A 20,204-nucleotide genomic window follows, 5' to 3' on the forward strand; every position below is an offset into this window, starting at 1 on the left:
ATACAAGAGCAAGGGGTAGAGATCTCTCTCTGGTTTTGTTAGCACACAGCTGAACAAAGGGGTTTGTATTCTGATCATCTAAAGTCTTCATTTGCTTGGAAGCATAGGGATATTTATACTAGGAACAACCATCCTTGATAGGTATGAACATGAAAAGGAAATGAAAAGATAGAGTATGTGAAAAGGCTTCCACGAAATGGGTTTCCAAGAGTCTTCACGCAGCTGTTTCCCTCCAAAGCAGTCTCCACTAAAAGAGTTGTAACTCCCTAGTGGGAAGTCAAAATGATGAGTCGTTTATTTGGTGTGAAAGTAGACTCAATAATCTTTCCATCCATGTGCAACATGCACCACAAAATATTGTAGAGTGGTACAGTTTTACATGGGAAGTTGTACCAACATTCTGTTTCAAGAAACTATTGACCTTCTGAGCAGTCTTGACTAATCTATACATAACTCCTTATTGTGATGTCCAAATTAGGTGGGGCTTGTTGCATTGGAAAATAGACTTGATAAGCTTTCCAAAATGTCCTCATGGACCTTCATGGCTATTTCTTTTTGAGGTCCGATCATCCATCCGTGCTACTTCTTCCTAGGTCCAGTCATCCATCCATGCTACTTTTCCGATGGGGCAATTTTGTAGCACCATGTCTTCCATGTCTTCATGTGCATACCTAAGAAACATCAAGATAGAACTTTTAGGTAGTATAACATTCTTAGAAGTGTTGAAATTATAATCAGTTAGGAATGAATTCACCTGCTCTTGTAGTTTCTTGGCACGACCTCGTGTAAGCGGTCCTTGATTTGTATTCTTGATGTTGGATGGTTAGATGTTGATACTAGAGCTAGCATGTACCATTGGGATGTCCTCATCATCCTCCCCCTCTTGAAAAGGAGTCATCCTCGACTCTGATTCTTCTAACCCAAAGAATGGTGTTAAATCAGCAACATTGAAGGATCTGCTAACACCATAATGCTCAGGGAGATAAATCTTATAGGCATTGTCATTGATCTTGGACAACACTCTAAATGGACCATCTCCTCGTGGCATCAACTTGGATTTGTGCTTCTCTAGAAAGCGGTCTTTGCGAAGATGTACCCAAACTAAATCTCTAGGTTCAAATGTCGCCTTCTTGAGATGCTTGTTTGCCCATTCAGCATAGTACTTGGACCTTTTCTCAATTGCTTCTTTGGTCTTCTCATGAATCTTCTTGACATAAGACGCACGCTTGGAGGCTTCCATGTTACTTCTTCCTTGCAATGGTAGAGGCAACAAATCAATCGAAGCAAGTGGTTTGAAACCATATACAACTCCAAAAGGACACATATTAGTTGTAGAGTGTACTGCCCTGTTATAAGTGAATTTCACATGTGGTAAGCACTCTTCCCATTCCTTTAAGTTCTTCTTTATCAAGGCTCACAGTAGCATAGAAAGTGTTCTATTCACTACTTCAGTTTGCCCATCCGTTTGAGGGTGGCAAGTGGTGGAAAACAGCAGCCTTGTCCCTAGTTTTGCCCACAACGTCTTCCAAAAGTACCTCAAAAACTTGGTGTCATGGTCTAAAACAATCATCTTGGGCATGCCATGCAATCTCACAATTTCCCTGAAAAATAGAGAAGCTATGTGGGTTGCATAATCTCTTTTATGACATGGTATAAAATGTGCCATTTCAGAGAATCTATCAACAACAACAAAAATTGAATCCCTTCCCCTCTTTGTCCTTGGTAAACCCAAAAAGAAATCCATGCTAATGTCTTCCCATGGAGCACTAGGAACAGGCAAGGGAGTATATAAACCATGGGGGTTTAGTTTTGACTTAGCTTTGTTACAAGCGATGCATCTTTGCACAAGTCTTTGAACGTCTCTTCTCATCTTTGGCCAATAGAAATGGTTATCCAACATCTCATATGTCTTTCTCCATCCAAAGTGACCCATCAATCCTCATGCATGTGTTTCCTGTAACAACAAGAGAGCAACTTGGAATATACAATTTGTTAGCTCTAAACAAAAATCCATCATGTACATGATATTTTTCCCATCCTTTTCTAGTTGTACATTTTGTATATGGTTATGAAAAGTCATGATCAGCGGGGTATAATTCTTTTATGTTTTCAAGTCTTGGCACCTTAACATCAAGTTGATTTTACAAAACATTTTTATGAGATAAAGCATCAGCAACAATGTTTTCCATACCTTTCTTGTATTTCACAACATATGGAAAAGTTTCAATGAATTCAACCCATTTGGCATGTCTACAGTTCAGTTTTGCTTGGCCCTTTAAATATTTCAAAGCCTCATGATCTAAATAAATAACAAATTCTTTTGGCCATAAGTAATGTTGCCAAGTCTCAAGTGTTCTTACCAAAGCATACAACTCCTTATCATACACCGAATAGTTCAGTTGTGCTCCTCCCAACTTCTCATGAACTACACCATGGGCTATCCAATTTGCATGAAAACACCTCTGATCCCAATCCCACTTGCATCACATTCAACCTCAAAGGTTTTTGTGAAACCGGCAACACAAGCAAGGGGGTTTCGGATAACCTTTTCTTCAATTCTTGGAAAGCTTTCTCTTGTGGCTCACCCCATTGGAAGGCAACACCTTTTTTTGTTAACTCATTCAATGAAGCAGCTATGGTGCTAAAATCTCCCACAAATCTCCTGTAAAAACCAGCAAGTCCATGAAAACTTTTCACCTGGCTTACATTTTTAGGAGTTGGCCAATCCTTCAATGCTTCCACCTTTGATTCGTCAACCTAGATTCCTGAACCTGAAATAACAAAACCTAGAAACACAACCTGATCTGTACAAAATGTGCACTTCTCAAGGTTAGCAAATATTTTTTCCTTTTTGAGCACGTCTAAAACTTGTTGAATATGATCAACATGATCCTCCATTGACTTGTTGTAAATTAGGATATCATCAAAGTAAACAACAACAAATTTTCCAATGAATGCTCGCAAGACATGATTCATCAATCTCATGAATGTACTAGGTGCATTAGTCAAACCAAAAGGCATAACTAACCATTCGTACATCCCAAACTTTGTTTTAAAAGTAGTTTTCCATTCATCTCTAATGTTCATTCTAATTTGATGGTAACCACTTCTCAAATCAATTTTAGAGAATATCATAGATCCACTCAATTCATCTAGCATGTCATCTAGCCTAGGAATAGGATGACGAAAGCGAACAATGATGTTATTTATGGCTCTATAATCTACACACATCCTCCATGAATCATCTTTCTTTAGCACCAAAATCACGGAGACAGCACAAGGACTTAAACTTTCACGCACATATCCTTTTATCTAAAAGTGCTTGTACTTGCCTTTGAATTTCCGTGGTTTCTTCAGGGTTAGTGCGGTATGCAGGACGGTTTGGAAGTGTAGCTTCAGGGATGAAATCAATTTGATGTTCAATGCCACGTAAGGGGGGAAGTCCAGCAGGTGTTTCCTCTAGAAAAACATCTTTGTATTCCTGCAAAACATGTGCAACAACACTAGGGATAGATGTTAAGTCGTTAGCTGAAAGCAATGTGTCCTTGCACACAAGTATGATTAATACTTGATCTGGTTTTTTCCTCACATCTCTCATTTCAGATTTTGTGGCTATCATCACTAAGTTCTCTCCCTCTCTTTTTTTTGTTATCTCTCATGTTTGGCTTGTGGCTCTCACTCTCCTATTTGTGGAAGGCACTCAAATTATTTTTCTTTCCTTCTTTTTCACTCTCATTCCTCACATCAGAGCTCTTTTGCAAGTGCTCAGCTAGGATTTGTTGTGGTGTCATGGGTTTAAGTATCAACTCCTTGCCCTTCCACTTGATGGTGTATTGATTGGCTCGACCACAATGTAGAGATGACCGATCATATTGCCAGGGTCTTCCCAACAGCATATGGCATACTGTCATCAGTGCCACATCACACTCCACGGTGTCAACATATTCACCAATCTTGAAAGGAACTTTCACTCTTTGTCCAATCTTAATGGAACCTGAATTATTTAACCATTGCACATGATATGGATGAGGATGTTTCAGCAACTTTAAACCAAGCTTTTCAACCATTTCTTTGCTAGCAAGATTGTGGCAACTTCCACCATCAATGATTACTTGGCACACCTTGTCTTCAACCTTGGCTCTAGTTTGAAAAAGATTGTGCCGCTGTCCACTTTTAGCTTCACTCATTTGTACACTCAAAATCTGAGTTACAACAAGAGCAGCACCAATTTCAAATGCATAGATTTTCTTCTCATGATTATCTTCCTCTTTAACATCTTCTTGTTCTTTCTCACTAGCAGATTCATACTCTCCTTGGTCATTTACAATGATGGTTCGATTGTTTGGACACTCCTTTATAACATGACCATGACCTCCACACTTGAAGCATTGAATTCCACTACTCTTGGTTGAAGAACCCACTGAAATAGATGATGAGTTTGCTGATTTGTTCCTCTTACTTGGAGCAGCCAGCTCTTTGCCACTAGAAGCACCAAAATTGCTTGATCGTGCACCACCACTTGAGTTGGAAATTGTACCTCTGCTTGTACTACCTCTTGGTGTAAATTTGCTTCCACTTGGTATACTTCTTGTGCTGAAAGATACTCCTCTGTTGGACTTCATGTCCTGCTGCAACTGACGCTCAGCTTTACTAGCTTGACGTACCAATTCAATAAAGTTGCGGTACTGCTGAAATTCAACAATGTGCTGAATATTGCGATGCAGCCCTGACATAAAACGTGCAATTGATTACTCTTCATCTTCATCTACATTGGCTCTAATCATCGCCTTCTCCATCTCTTTATAATACTCATCAACATTAAGGCTTCCTTGCTTCAAATTCTGCAGCTTGTCAAATAGATCACGACGATAATGTTTGGGGACAAACCTTGCTCTCATTTCTCTCTTCATTTCAGCCCATAAACAAACATCACCTTGCCCAGCTTCTTCTCTATCATTGAGCATTTGTTCCCACCAGATTAGAGCATAACCATCAAACTCAAGAGCAGCCATGGCCATCTTCTTCTGCTCAGAATAATTGTGCACATGAAAATTTTTATCAACATTCAATTCCCAAGTAAGATATGCTTCAGGATCAAACCCTCCATCAAACCTGGGCATGTTAAATTTTAGCTTGCCAAACCTCTCCTCATTTAGCTAATTACGCCCACGATTTCCTCGGTGACGACGACCATCATTATGGGGTTGTTCAACCTCTTCTTCTTCTCCATCCTCTTCTTCAGTCCCACTTCCCTCTAGTCCAAGACCTCTTCCACAATCACAATCAGCACCTCTACCACCATCTCCACACCCTAGAGGTGGAGGCCTTCTCGCATGTGCAGCAGCTCGCTCTCTACGTCTCTGTTGTTCTCTTACAAGTCGAGCAGCACCTTCTTCTTCACTTTCAACGGCATCTTCACCTTGGTTGCTTGCACCATCATGAGGTTGGCGACGTCCTCTAATTTCAATCATAAGGGCCTGAAGATCTTATGACAACTGATCTTGCTTGTCTTCCATGCTTTGCTTTAGTTCATTAAATTGTGCCATAGTAACACAATCTTCTATCTCAACTCCACCCATCTTCCTATAAGGTTAGCTAAATACGAACAATAGATATTTGTGGAATAGGAAAATATATGTGGAATCTCACAACCTCACCTCTCTTACCAACCGAGCTCTTATGAATTCCTGCGGATTACAGAAGGGCAATGCGAGGTGGTAACAAGAAAGTGATGGTTAAGCGAATATAAGATCAGCGTTCCTATTATGATGGTTTCTAAGTGAAGCTTGGTGGGGGAATGATACACAAGGAATGCAATCTGAATTCTAGATATTGTAAAGCTAAATTGTAGTCCAAACTAGAAGTCCAATGCCTAGTGCTGACTACAAAACATAAGTGATGTAAATGGATCAAACACACGCGCAAAGAAAATTCAGATTTGATGCAAACAAGGAGTATGCTTAGGATGCAAGTGTTTCAATCAAACCCAAGTAAAATTTTGCACTAAGGGATGGATAGCAATCTGGTTGTGTAACTTGATGAAAAATTTCAGAACATGTGCATATAACAAACTGATCTTTCAACTCTTCATTCACAACTTTTCTCAACTCTTTTTTTTTGCAACTTTTCTTTCTTCTTTATTGTTGACACACTTTTTTTATAGAACTAAAAACAAGATTAGATATAACACTTGCACACTTTTTATTTGATAGAAACAAGACACAACCGTCGGCTGTAACTTGATAGGATCAAAGTTAACGCGAAGGATGATACGAGTTTTAGATTTTTTTGTGGGGATTTTCAGATATATATAAAAGAGGCACAAAGGACACGCGAAGGATAATATGATCAGCAACTAAAACAAACACTCTAATGGACCGAAACTTAACAAAGCTCACTAGAAAAACAGATTGAAACAAAGGGCTATGGCAAATATTTTTCTGGTTTTTTGGTGGATAGGATGAACAAAAATTTATATGTAGCTAAGGGTAAAGAATCCTACCATGGCAACTGAAGCTTTGATACCAGATGATGAGATCCTTGGTTTCGATCTTCACGACGTAGGATCTTGATCTTGACAACTAGCTGATGAACAGCCGATAACTTGTTGCAACCAGCGATAACTAGTGCAACCTGACGACACACACAAGGAGCTAACCACCGTCTCTATACGGCAGCCTGAACCAAGGATTTGCCCAACCACACTCTCAAAGAATCCAACCTACGCAACCTGGAATCGATGGACCAGGAGCATGGATTGGATGCCGATGACGCGGCCACTTCTGTAATCTCCGTGAAGGAAAACACAAGAGCAAGGGGTAGAGATCTCTCTCTGGTTTTGTTAGCACACAACTGAACAAAGGGGTTTGTATTCTGATCATCTAAAGTCTTCGTTTGCTTGAAAGCATAGGGATATTTATACTAGGAACAACCCTCCTTGATAGGTATGAACATGAAAAGGAAATGAAAAGATAGAGTATGTGAAAAGGCTTCCACGAAATGGATTTCCAAGAGTCTTCACGCGGTTGTTTCCCTCCAGAGCAGTCTCCACTAAAAGAGTTGTAACTCCCTAGTGGGAAGTCAAAATGACGAGCCGTTTATTGGGTGTGAAAGTAGACTCAATAATCTTTCCAGCCATGTGCAACATGCACCACGAAACATTGTAGAGTGGTACAGTTTTACATGGGAAGTTGTACCAACATTCTATTTTAAGAAACTGTTGACCTTCTGAGCAGTCTTGACTAATCTGTACATAACTCCTTATTGTGACGTCCAAATGAGGTGGGGCTTGTTGCATTGGAAAATAGACTTGAGAAGCTTTCCAAAATGTCTGCATGGACCTTCATGACTGTTTCTTTTTGAGGTCTGGTCATCCATCCGTGCTACTTCTTCCTAGGTCCGGTCGTCCATCCGTGATACTTTTCCGACAGGGTGATTTTGTAGCACCATGTCTTCCATGTCTTCATGTGCATACCTAAGCAACATCAAGATAGAACTTTTAGGTAGTATAACATTCTTAGAAGTGTTGAAATTATAATCAGTTTGGAATGAATTCACCTGCTCTTGTAGTTTCTTGGCACGACTTCATGTAAGCGGTCCTTCATTTGTATTCTTGATGTTGGATGGTGAGTTGTTGATACTTGAGCTAGCATGTACTGTTGGGATATCCTCATCAATGTGTCCCCACGATCCGGACTCCGCCGCGTGATCCCAACGGTCAGTAACCCTCGCGCACGTGCGTTAAGTAATGACTGGATGCACCGTGGTAGGACTAGACGTGCCAGAGCAGCATCCGCTCACGCGCGTGCTGGCGCCACAACGCCACCGATTGGACCAGCCATGGAGCGACCAGACACGCAGCCGTCTGGAGTTCGGTCGACTCCAGAGAGGGTCTAGAGCCGGCAAAACACAATCAGACGCGTCAGGTCGAGGCTAATTGGACCTAGGCAGAGTTCGGTCCTCTCCAGCTCATTCGCGCCATGCCACTTCAGCGAGACCGGACGCACCCCTGCGTGTCTAGTCCCTCACTTGGACCAGAGTCCGGTCACATGCCTAAGCACGCCCTTCTTTGTGCGCCACTGATCGGACGCAGGCACCGAGTCCAGTCACTGCTAGGGCAGCGTCCGGTCACTACGAGACGCCTCCTCCACCTCTCAAAGTTCACCACCCTTGCTCAATATATGCCAACCACCAAGTGTATCACTATTGTGCATGTGTGTTAGCATTTTCCACAAGCATTTTCAAGGGTGTTAGCACTCACTAGAATCTAAATGTTTATGCAATGAATTAGAACATCTAGTGGCACTTTGATAATCGCATTTCACGACGAGTTTCACCCCTCTTAATATTACGACTATCTATTATAAATGTGATCACACTCACTATGTGTCTCGATCACCAAAACAAAATGGCCCTATCAAATATACCTTTGCCTTGAGCCCATTTTGTGTTTCTCTTTCTTCTTTTCCAAGTCCGGAGCTTGATCATCTCCATGGCCTCCACGATTATTATGATCTTCATTCATTTGCTCTATCACTTGGTGTGTACTAACCTATCTTATAATCACTTAGAGCCAAAGGTTAGTACCTAGGGTTTCATCAATTCACCAAAACCAAACTAGAGCTTTTAGGCGGCCGGCGGCATGTCGGGCTCGGGAGAGTAGTTCTGGACGGGACTGGGAGATAAACAACAGCATTTGGAAAGTATGGGCTCCCTCTAGAGTCCCAGGAACTAGGGCCGGATGGAGGATTTGGGTGCCCACTCAAATTTGAGGGCTATAGTAGGGCATGCTGCATTTGTGTTTTTGGACTAGATACCTATATTTCACTATATGGAGGATCAAGTAGGGGACCTACTAGAGTTGCTCTAAGAGGAGTGTAATTATATATGTTTCGACTAAATTATTTTTTGAGTTTGATTAAATAAAAATCAATTTCAACATTTATATGTCTAAATAGATTCGCTATAAAAATATATTATTTGATTAATAATGTAATGATATTTAGTTCATATAATACATAACGTTAGTACCTTTTTATATGAATGTCGTTAAATTTTGACAAAAAAGCTAAAATAGGTTAAGCTAATCTAAAAGCCGCTTTTCACAAACAACTTTTGAAAAGGGGACGTGCTAGCGCCCGAACGTCCGACAAGATAGGATTCTGTCGGATGGCCGTTTCCCCCGCGCGCCTACAGAGCCTGCCCCCTATCCGCTAATTCGCCCTGTCCGTATGCGCATTGTGCCGTCGTCGCGTCTGTAAGACTTGCTCGCAATCTGCCTCGTTCACCTCGATTCGACCCGCCCTCATTCGCGCACCCCGTCCCCATACGTTCGTCGTGCCCTGTCATGCCCCCGACCGCCGACCCCCAACGCGTCGCATGCCATGTCCACCGTCCCACTGGCTCGTCGTGCCCCATTCCCCGGCGCCCATGCCGTGCCACCATCATTCCCCCGCTCCCCTGACTCTCCGAACAATATGAAACACGTGCAACAACATGTGTCTGAAACAGATGAAACATCTGGAACATACACTTGCAACATATATGTGAAAACATATGCAGCAACTAGATAGAACACTTGTAACTTGCAACATGAAAACACTTGCCGCAACGAAAGACTGTGACAGATGAAATATTTAAAACATACTGTTGCAACATATGTGTCAAACATATGCAACATGTAGATCAAAACGCTTGCAACATACGTTTGGAGATGAAACATTTTGAACAAACTCTAGCAACATGTTTTTGAAACACTTGCAACGTATGCAACATGTGCAACATACCTCTGAAACGTTTAAAACACTTGAAACATATATTTGCAACATAGGGGAGAGGAAGCGCATGTGCCGGTCAGTTTCGGCCGTCGAGGTGGGAGCCGGCGGCGAGTGGCGGCGCGAGAGCACCACTAGCATCCAGCACCAGCGTGCGCGAGAGCACCACCGCCACCAGCACCGGGCTTGGGTCGGCCTGGGCGGGCGGTGCGCGCTACGGGCGGAGCGAGCACCACCAACACCAAAGCACGCGACGGGAGGGGGCGAGCGACGGGGCGTGCGGCAGCAGCGAGGGGAGTGCGCGTCTGCGTCCAGGACGGGGCAGCCGCAAGGCGCTGCAACAGGGGAGGAGGAAGCGGAAGGGATAAGGATGAGTGATTTTTTTTAATAAACTCACGGACAAAGTGAGCGGCGGGATAAAAGCGTAAGCAACGAGGCGGTGGACCTGCGGGAGGGTCCGACGATTTGCTCGTGTCCATTGTAAGATGCGTAGCATTACCATTTGAAAAGTAACTTTTGGAAGTCTTCGCCCAAACAAACAAGCCTATGCATGTGAGCAGTGAACTCCGCTCAGCTGGGTGACAAATCACAAATACAAATGCATTACTAGGAAATTCTTGATTTTAAAATCTCTCCTTAATTAATCTCAAATGGAATTTTCGGTCCCAAACAGAGCCCTTATTGTTTGGTATCCACATTTTGTTTATTACGAAATGCATTTCGCATTTGCAGACCAAAGTACATACATTCCTATCGCAAAGAGTAGTTACTACTAGTAGTAACTATATAAGCCTGTACAAGTATCATGATCATGAGAGCATCCCTTTTTAACAATTCGTTTCATCAATCAACCAAACAAAAGCTGCAGACCAGCTACAATTGCAATCCAGCAGCTGCACTGCATGCGCCCCGTCTCAAAACCCATGCGCGGTTTGCACCCTCCAGATCGGACATTCCGATTCTGAGCGAGAGAGTGATCGATATCATCATATCTTCATGTTGGCGTACATGATGAACTGGAGCTCCTTGACGCAGTCCTGCATGGCGGGGCGGCCGGCGCTGTCGAAGCAGACGCAGCGCGCGGCGAGCGCGGCCAACATGGACACGGACTCCACCGTGTAGGAGCCCTTGGGCATGTCCCGGTCCACCACCTTGCGCAGCTTCTTGCGGTCGCCCACCACCTGGTGGATGCCCACGATGAGGTTCTGCTCCTGCGGGCCCTGGCTCAGGTCGATGGCTCGTCGCCCCGTCAGCAGCTCCAGCAGCACCACGCCGAACGCGTAGACGTCGCTCTGCAGCGTCAGCTTCCCTGTCTGGAAACAAACTAAACTCTGATTTTGCAGTGGCATGGCAATGGCATGCAGGAACCTGATGAGCTGAGCTCAATGCGAAGGATCATTCTTGATTCATGATCGAGACCATACCAGCGCGTATTCGGGGTCGAAGTAGCCGAACGTGCCCAGCACCCTGGTGGTGGTGTGCAGGTCCTGGTCCTGCTGCAGTAGCTTGGCAAGCCCGAAGTCCGAGATCTGGATCCGGCCGGCCGGCGTGCAGTGAAATGCAGAGCAGAGGTGGTGAGCTTTTCATGCTTCCGTTTGAGCAGCGGAGAAGAGCAGAGCAGAGATTGCCGTGGCCGGAACTGCTACGTGTCTACGTACCTTTGCCTCGTAGTGCTCGGTGAGGAGCATGTTGCTGGACTTGAAGTCCCTGTGGACGACGGGGACGCCGACGGCCGTGCTGGAGTGCAGGTAGGCCAGCGCCCGCGCCTGCGCCCAGTGCGATCCGCAGGCGCAGTGGCCAGTCCATCCTCACCTCCCCAATGCCTGATGAAGAAAAAGAATGTCAGACTCAGAGTGTCACCTCTGAACATCATCATCCTGCCACCTCTGAATAGTGAATACTGTGGTGTCACCAGTACCATTGAGGATGTCCTGGAGGTTGCCTCTGGGCATGAACTCGTAGACGACGAACCGGTGCTTGCCGTCGGCGCAGTAGCCGATGAGCGTGACCAGGTTGGGGTGGATCTAGCCTGCTCAGGATGTCGATCTCCACCCGGAACTCGCGCTCGCCGTCGGCCTGCTTCGAAGTGGGCAGGTCCATCTTCTTGATGGCAACGATCTTCACGTTCAGCACAGCAGAGTTCAATCATATACGGTCGTCAGATGCAACTTCTGAACCATGCATGTAATTGATGAATTACTGAAACTAGTGAGCTAAGACGATCTCAAAACTGGTGTATTGTTTGTTGGTCATATGCTCAGAACTTCAGTTTCAAGTTTTGTCTCGAGAAGAATCAAATGATGAGTGACACAATTTGGCCGGTGGTTGCCACATTGTTTTCTTCATAAGTGGATGTTAAGACGAAATGTCACACCACTCTGATAGTCTGATCTTCGCTATCTGCTGACGTATCACATCCAGGTCAGCTGACTATCTATCGCCTACAAAATTTAATGATATGCCAACAAATACATGCAATGCAACAACAAGAAAGAGCTTCTCTTCCGAACATGAATCATTGGACAAAAACTCAATTATTTGAAATGCTTCTCATCAAAGCTGACACATTGACATCAACACCGGAGCTTAACCAAACAAGTACGTTAGCGTGCGTCTGAGAATAAGCCCGCGCCGACAAAAAAAAGAAAGAGACAGACAGAGAGAAGGATTGGTGAAAAGCAAGCAAGCAAGCACCTGGCCATCCTTGAGGACGCCTCTGTAAACCCGGCCGAAGCCGCCCTTGCCGACGAGGTTGCGGTCGCTGAACATGTTGGTGGCCTCCTCCATCTCCTTGAGCGTGAACACCATCGTGCAGCTGCGTTTCTTGGGCGGCGGCTGATGCTCCTTCGCCTGCCATAGCTCGGCCGGCTTGTACACCCCTGCAGAATGCAGAGGAGGTCCGTTCAGATCATCAGAATTCCATGTAGGGCACAGGGCAGGGCATCAACTAGTAGTCAAGTGAAATTATTATATTCCGATCTTTCGAAAAAAAATGATTATATTCCTGCATGCTTTGCTTGCTAATGCTAACTCATATCATCATAAGAGAAACGATAGGAAATTCAGAAGGACTAATTAATTCGATTAAACGAGAGAAAAAGAAGAGTTGTATTACTCACAGGGATTTAACTGATCAAGTGATCTGCTTCTCCGCCTCTTGTTCCACGATAAAACTATGTTGAACATCTTAAAGCCTCCTAGCTCCATTTGAGCCGAAGGCTAATGATGGAACTACGGACGCCAAGCAACCTTTCGTGTTTCGTCACACTTTCTGACGATGCATCTATCCAGTTCTTCTTCTTCTTCCAGGATACCTTCCCGTGATGAACAACCGAGATATATTCCTTGCTCTGGCCGTTTGCACGCACAGAGGACTAGTACACTTTATGAGAAAAGCACGTGTCCTGGAGGAACTGGAAATATGGCTACCACTGCAAGTATCACGGCACAGGATCCAGTTGGCGATTCAGTTGGAGATAAAAACAAACACAGGATGAACATGCAAAGATCAGAAGGCTGACCTGATCTGATTGAGAGAAGCCACGGAGAATCTGATGTGAACAGTGGATGGACAGGGTCACAAGCAAGGATGGATCATGGATGAATGGTGAGAGAGGACGTACAGGAGCGCACGGAGGTGCAGTACAGCACAGGCGTGTGCAGGCAGCGAGCGAGGAAGGATCAAGGGTAAAGAAGGGGACGGTCTCTTGGGAGGCAAGGACGACGACGAGACGCGCCACCTAAGTGGTGTTGGCCAAGAAGTAAAAAGAGGACAACGCGAAGCGAGCAGGCGTGGGCGACCAAGGCATTGGCAAAATGGCAACTAGCAACTAGCAAGGCATGGATAGATGGATGGCCATGGAGCCTGCTTTGGGGCCAAGAAATGCCCAAACAGACGACAGGTTATTGCAGTTGCAGCAAATTAACAAGCTTGTAGCTTTGCGAGAAGCGGAAATGCATCGAGTTTGAATGACAAGTGGGAGGGAGATGAAGCCTGTTTGGTTGGTGCTGTGGGATAGGTTTTTGGGCACAAATTCTGGCGAAATGGTGCGTGGCGACGGGGACGTCTGGAGGGACAAATGGGCGCGGTGACAGCGACAAGGAATGAGGAAGAGGAGGAGGAAGGAGCGGTGGCGGTGGTTGCAATGTAGCCGTTATCAGGAAGCTGTCAAGCTCCAGTAGTGATGAATTTCTTTTGTGCCGAACCAACCCCGCAATTAATCCAGGTGGTCGATCTCTTCTTTGGTTTTCAATCTGTCCACGACATTCCAAATGAAAACCGCGAACCGGCCAACGGAAGGAGATGAAGATGATACACATTAGTTAATAAAGAATATATATACATATACCTACAGCTTCAAGGGTAATTAACCAGAAGAATATACTGTGATAGGGTCAACATCGTCGCAAGATCTGTAGATAATGATCTGATCAGTGTTGCAACGGGAGAGAGGCGAGCGAGCGGTTGATGGGATCATCCAAATCCAGGCTGATTTCGACGCGGTGAAGTGAAACGGACGATCAGTCGTCTTTAGTGGGGTAAGTTTGTTTCGCAAGCGTTTCTTTGGTTGGAGATCAGTCCTCTGAACTCTGAAGTTTTGTGATGGCGACGGGTTAGTTCGAGGTTGCAGTTGCAGGCCGGGGCGGTGAAGTTGTAGGTGAGGTGGTTGCTTCTGCCTTCTGGGTGTAGGTCGAACAAATGACCAAACTCGCCACTTAACAGGAGTCGCTACATTACGCATGCACAGTGTGCACGTTCGTGTGCCCAGAATTCAAAAGCATTAGATCTGGCCTTCGTCATCAGATTGGACTTATGAATTATTTATTGGTTATTATATTAAAATATCTAGTTGGTGAACATTTAGGTCCGCAGAACGTTGCACTTGCTTGAGAGTTTATCACTGTGGACTCCGGTATTTCATGAGCAGGGTACCTACTGACTATTGACCAAGGTTTTTTTTTTTTTTGAGCTTGACTACTGACCAAGTGGAAGCACATGAGCAGCATCCGGTCTTACACACTCAATACTACAACTAGGCATTTCACATACCTCCGACTTTCCATCTAAATTACCCACATTTACTATTACAAAAAATTATTATCTAAATTCTCACCTCTATCATTATTAAAAAACCTAAAATACCCATACATACATGATTCCAAATTACCAACTTTTGTGTTTTTAGTGGCACTTCTACTATTATAAATATATTTCTCCTATATTTTCATGTGCTTGATTTTTTGTTGTGGTATACACAACAATGTAATTTTTTCATTGTTTGATTATAAAATAAAATATCTTTTAGTTGTACAAGTTGATTGTTTAAGATTGACGCCTGAAAATTCAAGCGACCCAAACATAGCAACTTCCTTATAAATACATGGAAAAAAAAACTACGTCAAAGTATACATCCATGATGTGTGTTATGCATTGCACATATACATGCAAGCAAGGAGTGCTAAGCCTATTAATGTAACAATTATGAAAAAAGACATATAGTAATATGTAATCAAAATCTATCACAGTTGCATAAATATTAGGGGGTATTGTACATGTTAGAAAATAAATAAATAATTGACAATGATTAAATATAAAAAATCATTAACTATGGAACCATATTTATTCACAGATTTCTTATACTCATGCGCCTCAAAATTGTTAGCCGTTATAGGAGCTCGGGTTGATGATTAGAATGATATTATTTGGTTGGTGCAATATGTACCTCAATAAAAATTGATCAACGGTTTTTAAACTTGTTCTGTGTTGTTTTTTATTTAGAATTACACAGTATAACGTAGACGTCCATAATACACACGCATACTCACTCTATGAACACACGTACGTAAACCCTATCCCTATGAGCACCTCCGAAGGATCGAACCGGCAAATCACGAGATTCACGAAGCAACTTTTCTGCACTGTTATGAACCTTTGACTCGGAAAATATACAACGTCAGTTGTAATGTTGTACCATGACATCTGAATTCGCGTGCAGTTGTCCCCTCTACAAAGTTATGCTTTAATATTAGCCGTTCTCCAGAAAAAAATGAATAATTAATCAGATTAAACACCATCTATTGATATATCCAACAAACAGACATAGTATAAAGGCTTGTTTGATACCGGGCTAATCGCTAGCTAGCTAAGAATCAACCACATTAGCTAGAGCACATCTAATGTGACTGATTTTTTAGCTAACTCTTGAACTAGACCACAACTAAGAGCATCTCTAAGAGTACCCAATATTTTTATCCTAAAAACATAAAATTTTACAACTCCTAAAAAAAAGTATTATGAGGAATAAAGAAGGTCATCTCCAATAATTTCTAATATTTTTATCTCAAAAGTTTTGCATCAGAACCTGATCTTTCTCTCTTGCGCTTTTCTCACCTGGAACCCTACCTTTCCTTCTTTTCCTTTTCCACCCCTTCTTCTTCTCAGGCTCGCACGCCTCCGTTCGATCTCCCATGACCTCGTGCGCACATCCGTCCTCCGATCGAGCCAGGGCGGGGAGCGGACAGGAGAGCTCCCACGCCTCATGCCTCCCTCGAGGGGCGTCTCCAATGGAGCGAACGGATACGACGGAGCAGATGAGGAGCACCTCTGATCGGATGAGCCCTGTGCGACGGGTGCAGTCGCGTGAGGGAGGATACGCGGACGCGCAATCGTGCGTAACTTTGTGCGTTGGAGGGTTCGGTTTTGGAAGTGCTAAAAGATCAGGAGGTGGGTTTAGGAACCGTTGGAGAGCTATTTTTTTTAATTTTGCTAAGAGTAATGTATTAGGAGAGTGTTTTGGAACTCTTGGAGATGCTCTAAGGACCTGTTTGGATGTGCTAGAGCTAGTTACTAGTTAGGCTAAAAATTAGCTAAGGTTGATTGGCTAGTTGACTAACAACTAGTTGAAGACCTAGCTAAAAATTTAGCTCACATATTAGCCCTATGTTTGAATGCAGTAGAGCTAATTTTAGCTAGCTAATTGTAATTAATTTTTAGCTCCAACTAGTACTACATGTGTATCTAGAGACATGCCCTAAGGCTAGTCTCAATAGAAGTTTTATGTAAGTTTTATTTGCATTAAATATGTTGCTACATAGATATTTTTAATAACATGACATCGTATTTAAGAAGAGAGAGAAGAAATGAGTTCCATATAGATGAAACTCTATTGGCACGACTACCAACTATAAGTCATGGAATTAAATGCAGGCCCTGTTCGGCTGGTAGAATTTTGGCTGAAACTGGCTGAAAAACACGGTTCTGGTTGAATTGTTGTGAGAGAAAAACGCTGTTCCGACTGAAAAAAGAAGTCGAAAAAACCGAATATGGAGTAAACCGAATGGGGCCTTTATGAGAGAGTGTGTTTCATCTGAGTTTCATTGTCCGGGAAACATCGTCATTAAATTTTCCAATGGCCTAAGAGTGTCAATTTGGTTAATTTGGGTACAAATTAAAAAGAATTTAAACACTGACCACCAATAATACGCATTCCAGAAGGTGCTAGACTAGAGTGACGATCGACGATGGAGAAGATCGCTGAGGCCCGGTTGGCAAGTTCGACACCACAAGCAGACCATTGGCTTGCCCCACTAACCCCAACATCCCTCCGCCCTCCGATCTCAATCCAACGGAGTGCACGCCCTCTCCTCACTAGCTGAAGAGCGGCGGCAGCAAGGCTCCTGTTGCAAAAGGCGCCTCTTTTTTTTCTTGTTTCTCCTCCACCCCGGCGACGCGAATGGAGAAGGGCAGTGGAGGCAGCGCTCCGCCGCCGCCGCTCCACATGGAGGACTTCCAGCTGGAGGGGAAGAAGCCCGTCAAGAACCCCTTTGTGCCCATCGGTATGTACGTACGCGCCTCCGGCCTCTCTCTCTTTCGTTGAAGCCAGCGGCCCTAGCTAGTCCCTTTTCGCACTGAGGACGGGGAGAGTACCTGCCCCGGATCCAGGGCCGTGGGATGTAATTCGTGCGGGGTTCAGGTTTTGGATTGGTAGGGTGGGGTGGGGTGGGGGATCTGGCTCTGTTGTTTCCTATGAAGAGGACCGTGTTTTTTCTGTTTTTGATTGTTTATGGCGGCACTAGATTGATGGAGCCGCTACTGAAGGGGTTAAGTTGTGACAACTGGCATGAAATTGGATATTTGTTGTTTGATTTGCTACTGCTACATACATAATCCATATAGGCTGTGCTGTAATTTGTCTATTCGTTTTACTTCTTTTGCGTAGCGTGCATTCTTATTTGCATTGATCAGTAACTGCACTATGTGGGCTGAGCAGGAGAAAACGAAATTTGAGGTGGTACCATGTAGCAATTTGCCTTGCATGAATTTTATGCCCCTGTTTTGTATGCCTTATCAATAATCAAATAGTGCATAGGGATTGACCTTGTAAAACATGGCCATAAAGGATTGCTTTGTTGATGATAGGGGTAGACAAACTGTGGAATAGACCTAGGTTTCTATGGATGGTTATTCGTAAGCACATTTACATCCATTTTCATGTTCCTCTATGAATGATAATAGCTGAGTTGCTTATGTGTGCATGCTAGGACAATCAATATTTCTTACTCTTGATGCACGTTATGGTTATCTAATATATGCTTTGGTGGAATCAAGTTAGTTGACTAGTTCCAAATTAGTGACTAATTTGAAGATGTCTGGTGCTGGTATTGGTTAATTGAACTTTCTTCTTTTATATAAAACAAGCGAACATGTCCGAGCAACGGAACGTACAGTTTGACCAATTAGACTCTTATCCCTAATTCATCACGTACTACTCTACTACTATTAGTAAAACCGGCCAGGACTCTTATGCTCGGGGGAGTGGAGGGACAGACAAACTGGGAGAGAGTGTGATGGACCTTGGAGGAAGAATTTTTCTCCTTTTAATATTAGGTATAGATTTATTGCCAGCCAGATTTTCTTCATCTTATAATGAATGCCTACTTTGGAGGTTGCTCAATGAGTTTCCAGAGCAGTCGAAACTAAAGGTAGCTTGAGGAAAGAAGAGAGAACCGTGCGCGCGTGCTTTGGGTGTGTGTGTGTGTGGGTGTGGGTGGGTGGGGGGGGGGGGGGGGGGGGGGGGGGGGGGGTATGACAGCAAGAGAGGCGAACGTGCGGCTCTGGTGGCTAGTGGAATTGGTTGGGTGTATGAGAATCCTAGCTTTTGTTTGACCAATAGACTGTTGATGGAAACAAAAATGAGGTAGCTGGGTCAGCTCAGGGTAACCTGTAGCCGTCTGAGATGGGAACGAGGAACTTTCATCTGGTTTAGCCGTTTAGGGGACATACTGCGGTGATGCCTGAGTTTGTAGCATAAAGAATGGATATTCGAGTCAGGACATGTGGCACCCCCATGTGCAACACTTCAAGAGTTGATTTGATGATGCCCTTACAGGATCTGCCAACCTTTTTTTTTGTGCGTGTGTGTGACAGTTTTACTTTATAGTTACCAATGAAACTTTCGTCATTCTGTGATGAAGCAGATGGAAACTTGACTTGGCACTTGCTGATAAAATTTTAATTTATTAGTAATGTTTGGATTGGATGCCTTAAGCTTAATCACTTGACCATTAAATTCTTATAATGTTTCACATCTTTTTCAGGTGCACTGGTTACTGCTGGAGTTCTGACTGCTGGTCTGATCAGTTTCCGATATGGGAACTCTCAGCTGGGTCAGAAACTATCAGTTTCCGATATGGGAACTCTCAGCTGGGTCAGAAACTAATGAGGGCATATGTATTTGTTCAAGGCGCTACAGTTGCTCTGATGATTGGCAGTGCTTACTACTACGGTGATGAAATCAAGCTGTTCAAGAAAGGGTCAAGCCCATGATCTTCCATGAATATTGCCGTTTTTTTGGTGTATGGAGGAATGTCTTGTATACGCTGAAATTTCCCCTGGACCCTGCTGTTCGCCCCTTTTGACATCATTTTGGCCTGACATGTGATAGCTAACAAGAAATCGCTGTTGGTCCGGTCGGCAGGCTTGAAAATAAATAATTTGTTTGTTGATTAGGTTATGCATCAATTGCTACATGTTTGTACAAGCGCATTCTGTTGTCTGGCAACCAGCAGCTGAGGTGACCATCTTGCAATTCTTGCTGACCTAAATCTGAAATGTGATAATATCGATTACATGATATATAGCTGAGGCAAATTGGTCATGATAGTCTACTAACTGTACCATAGATACAAAAGTGTGCTGTGTGCTGTGTGCTTTTGTGGTCCTCGCAATTCTAAGATTGTCATATGTGATAGTTCAGTCACTATGGTGTGTGTCCAAACTCTACAACTGACCTTGACACCCTCAGAAGATGGTGGTAGGGTAGGAGACAGGAAGCATGATCTATTAGCCAAATTTAACGTTGGGACATAAGAATATTTACATTGTGTTGCTTTTGGGAGCTTGGAACGCTGGATACAAAAGGGCGAAAGGCC

General features: G+C 43.7%; 2 protein-coding genes and 1 pseudogene across 3 annotated transcripts; 1 reads left to right on the forward strand and 2 right to left on the reverse strand.

The window, feature by feature from the left end:
• Positions 1-3,292: 3,292 nt before the first annotated feature.
• Positions 3,293-5,120, reverse strand: LOC136544054 (uncharacterized). The gene is made up of 3 exons (XM_066536333.1): positions 4,770-5,120; positions 3,906-4,688; positions 3,293-3,481 (listed from the first exon to the last, which is right to left on the reverse strand). The coding sequence occupies exons 1-3, from the start codon at positions 5,118-5,120 to the stop codon at positions 3,293-3,295; spliced, it is 1,323 nt and encodes a 440-aa protein (XP_066392430.1).
• A 5,293-nt stretch (positions 5,121-10,413) lies between these two features.
• Positions 10,414-13,788, reverse strand: LOC136546133 (probable serine/threonine-protein kinase PBL28; annotated as a pseudogene).
• Positions 13,789-17,403: 3,615 nt separating this feature from the next.
• On the forward strand, positions 17,404-19,877 carry LOC136546134 (RING-H2 finger protein ATL48-like). 2 transcript variants are annotated; one of them, XM_066538111.1, is made up of 2 exons: positions 17,404-17,613; positions 19,371-19,877. In XM_066538111.1, exons 1-2 carry the CDS (start codon positions 17,507-17,509, stop codon positions 19,597-19,599), a joined length of 336 nt encoding a protein of 111 aa, XP_066394208.1. In that variant the 5' UTR covers positions 17,404-17,506; the 3' UTR covers positions 19,600-19,877. The 2 variants fall into 2 exon arrangements, with proteins under 2 accessions (XP_066394208.1, XP_066394209.1); XM_066538112.1 differs by having other exon boundaries at positions 17,437-17,609; positions 19,371-19,798.
• The last annotated feature ends 327 nt before the right edge of the window (positions 19,878-20,204 follow it).

The sequence above is a fragment of the Miscanthus floridulus genome, chromosome 3, assembly GCF_019320115.1.
Source record: "Miscanthus floridulus cultivar M001 chromosome 3, ASM1932011v1, whole genome shotgun sequence".
Lineage (NCBI taxonomy): Eukaryota > Viridiplantae > Streptophyta > Magnoliopsida > Poales > Poaceae > Miscanthus > Miscanthus floridulus.

What these genes read in the sequence shown, in the direction of transcription:
- LOC136544054 (XM_066536333.1), bottom strand. Translation starts at nt 5,120, where the DNA reads ATGCCCAGGTTTGATGGAGGGTTTGATCCTGAAGCATATCTTACTTGG. An exon ending in AGGCGATGATTAGAGCCAAT is followed by an intron (nt 4,689 to 4,769) that starts GTAGATGAAGAT and finishes GTTGAATTTCAG; the next exon opens with CAGTACCGCAACTTTATTGA. An exon ending in GTGATGTGGCACTGATGACA is followed by an intron (nt 3,482 to 3,905) that starts GTATGCCATATG and finishes CATGTTTTGCAG; the next exon opens with GAATACAAAGATGTTTTTCT.
- LOC136546134 (XM_066538111.1), top strand. Translation starts at nt 17,507, where the DNA reads ATGGAGAAGGGCAGTGGAGGCAGCGCTCCGCCGCCGCCGCTCCACATG. An exon ending in CCCTTTGTGCCCATCGGTAT is followed by an intron (nt 17,614 to 19,370) that starts GTACGTACGCGC and finishes CATCTTTTTCAG; the next exon opens with GTGCACTGGTTACTGCTGGA.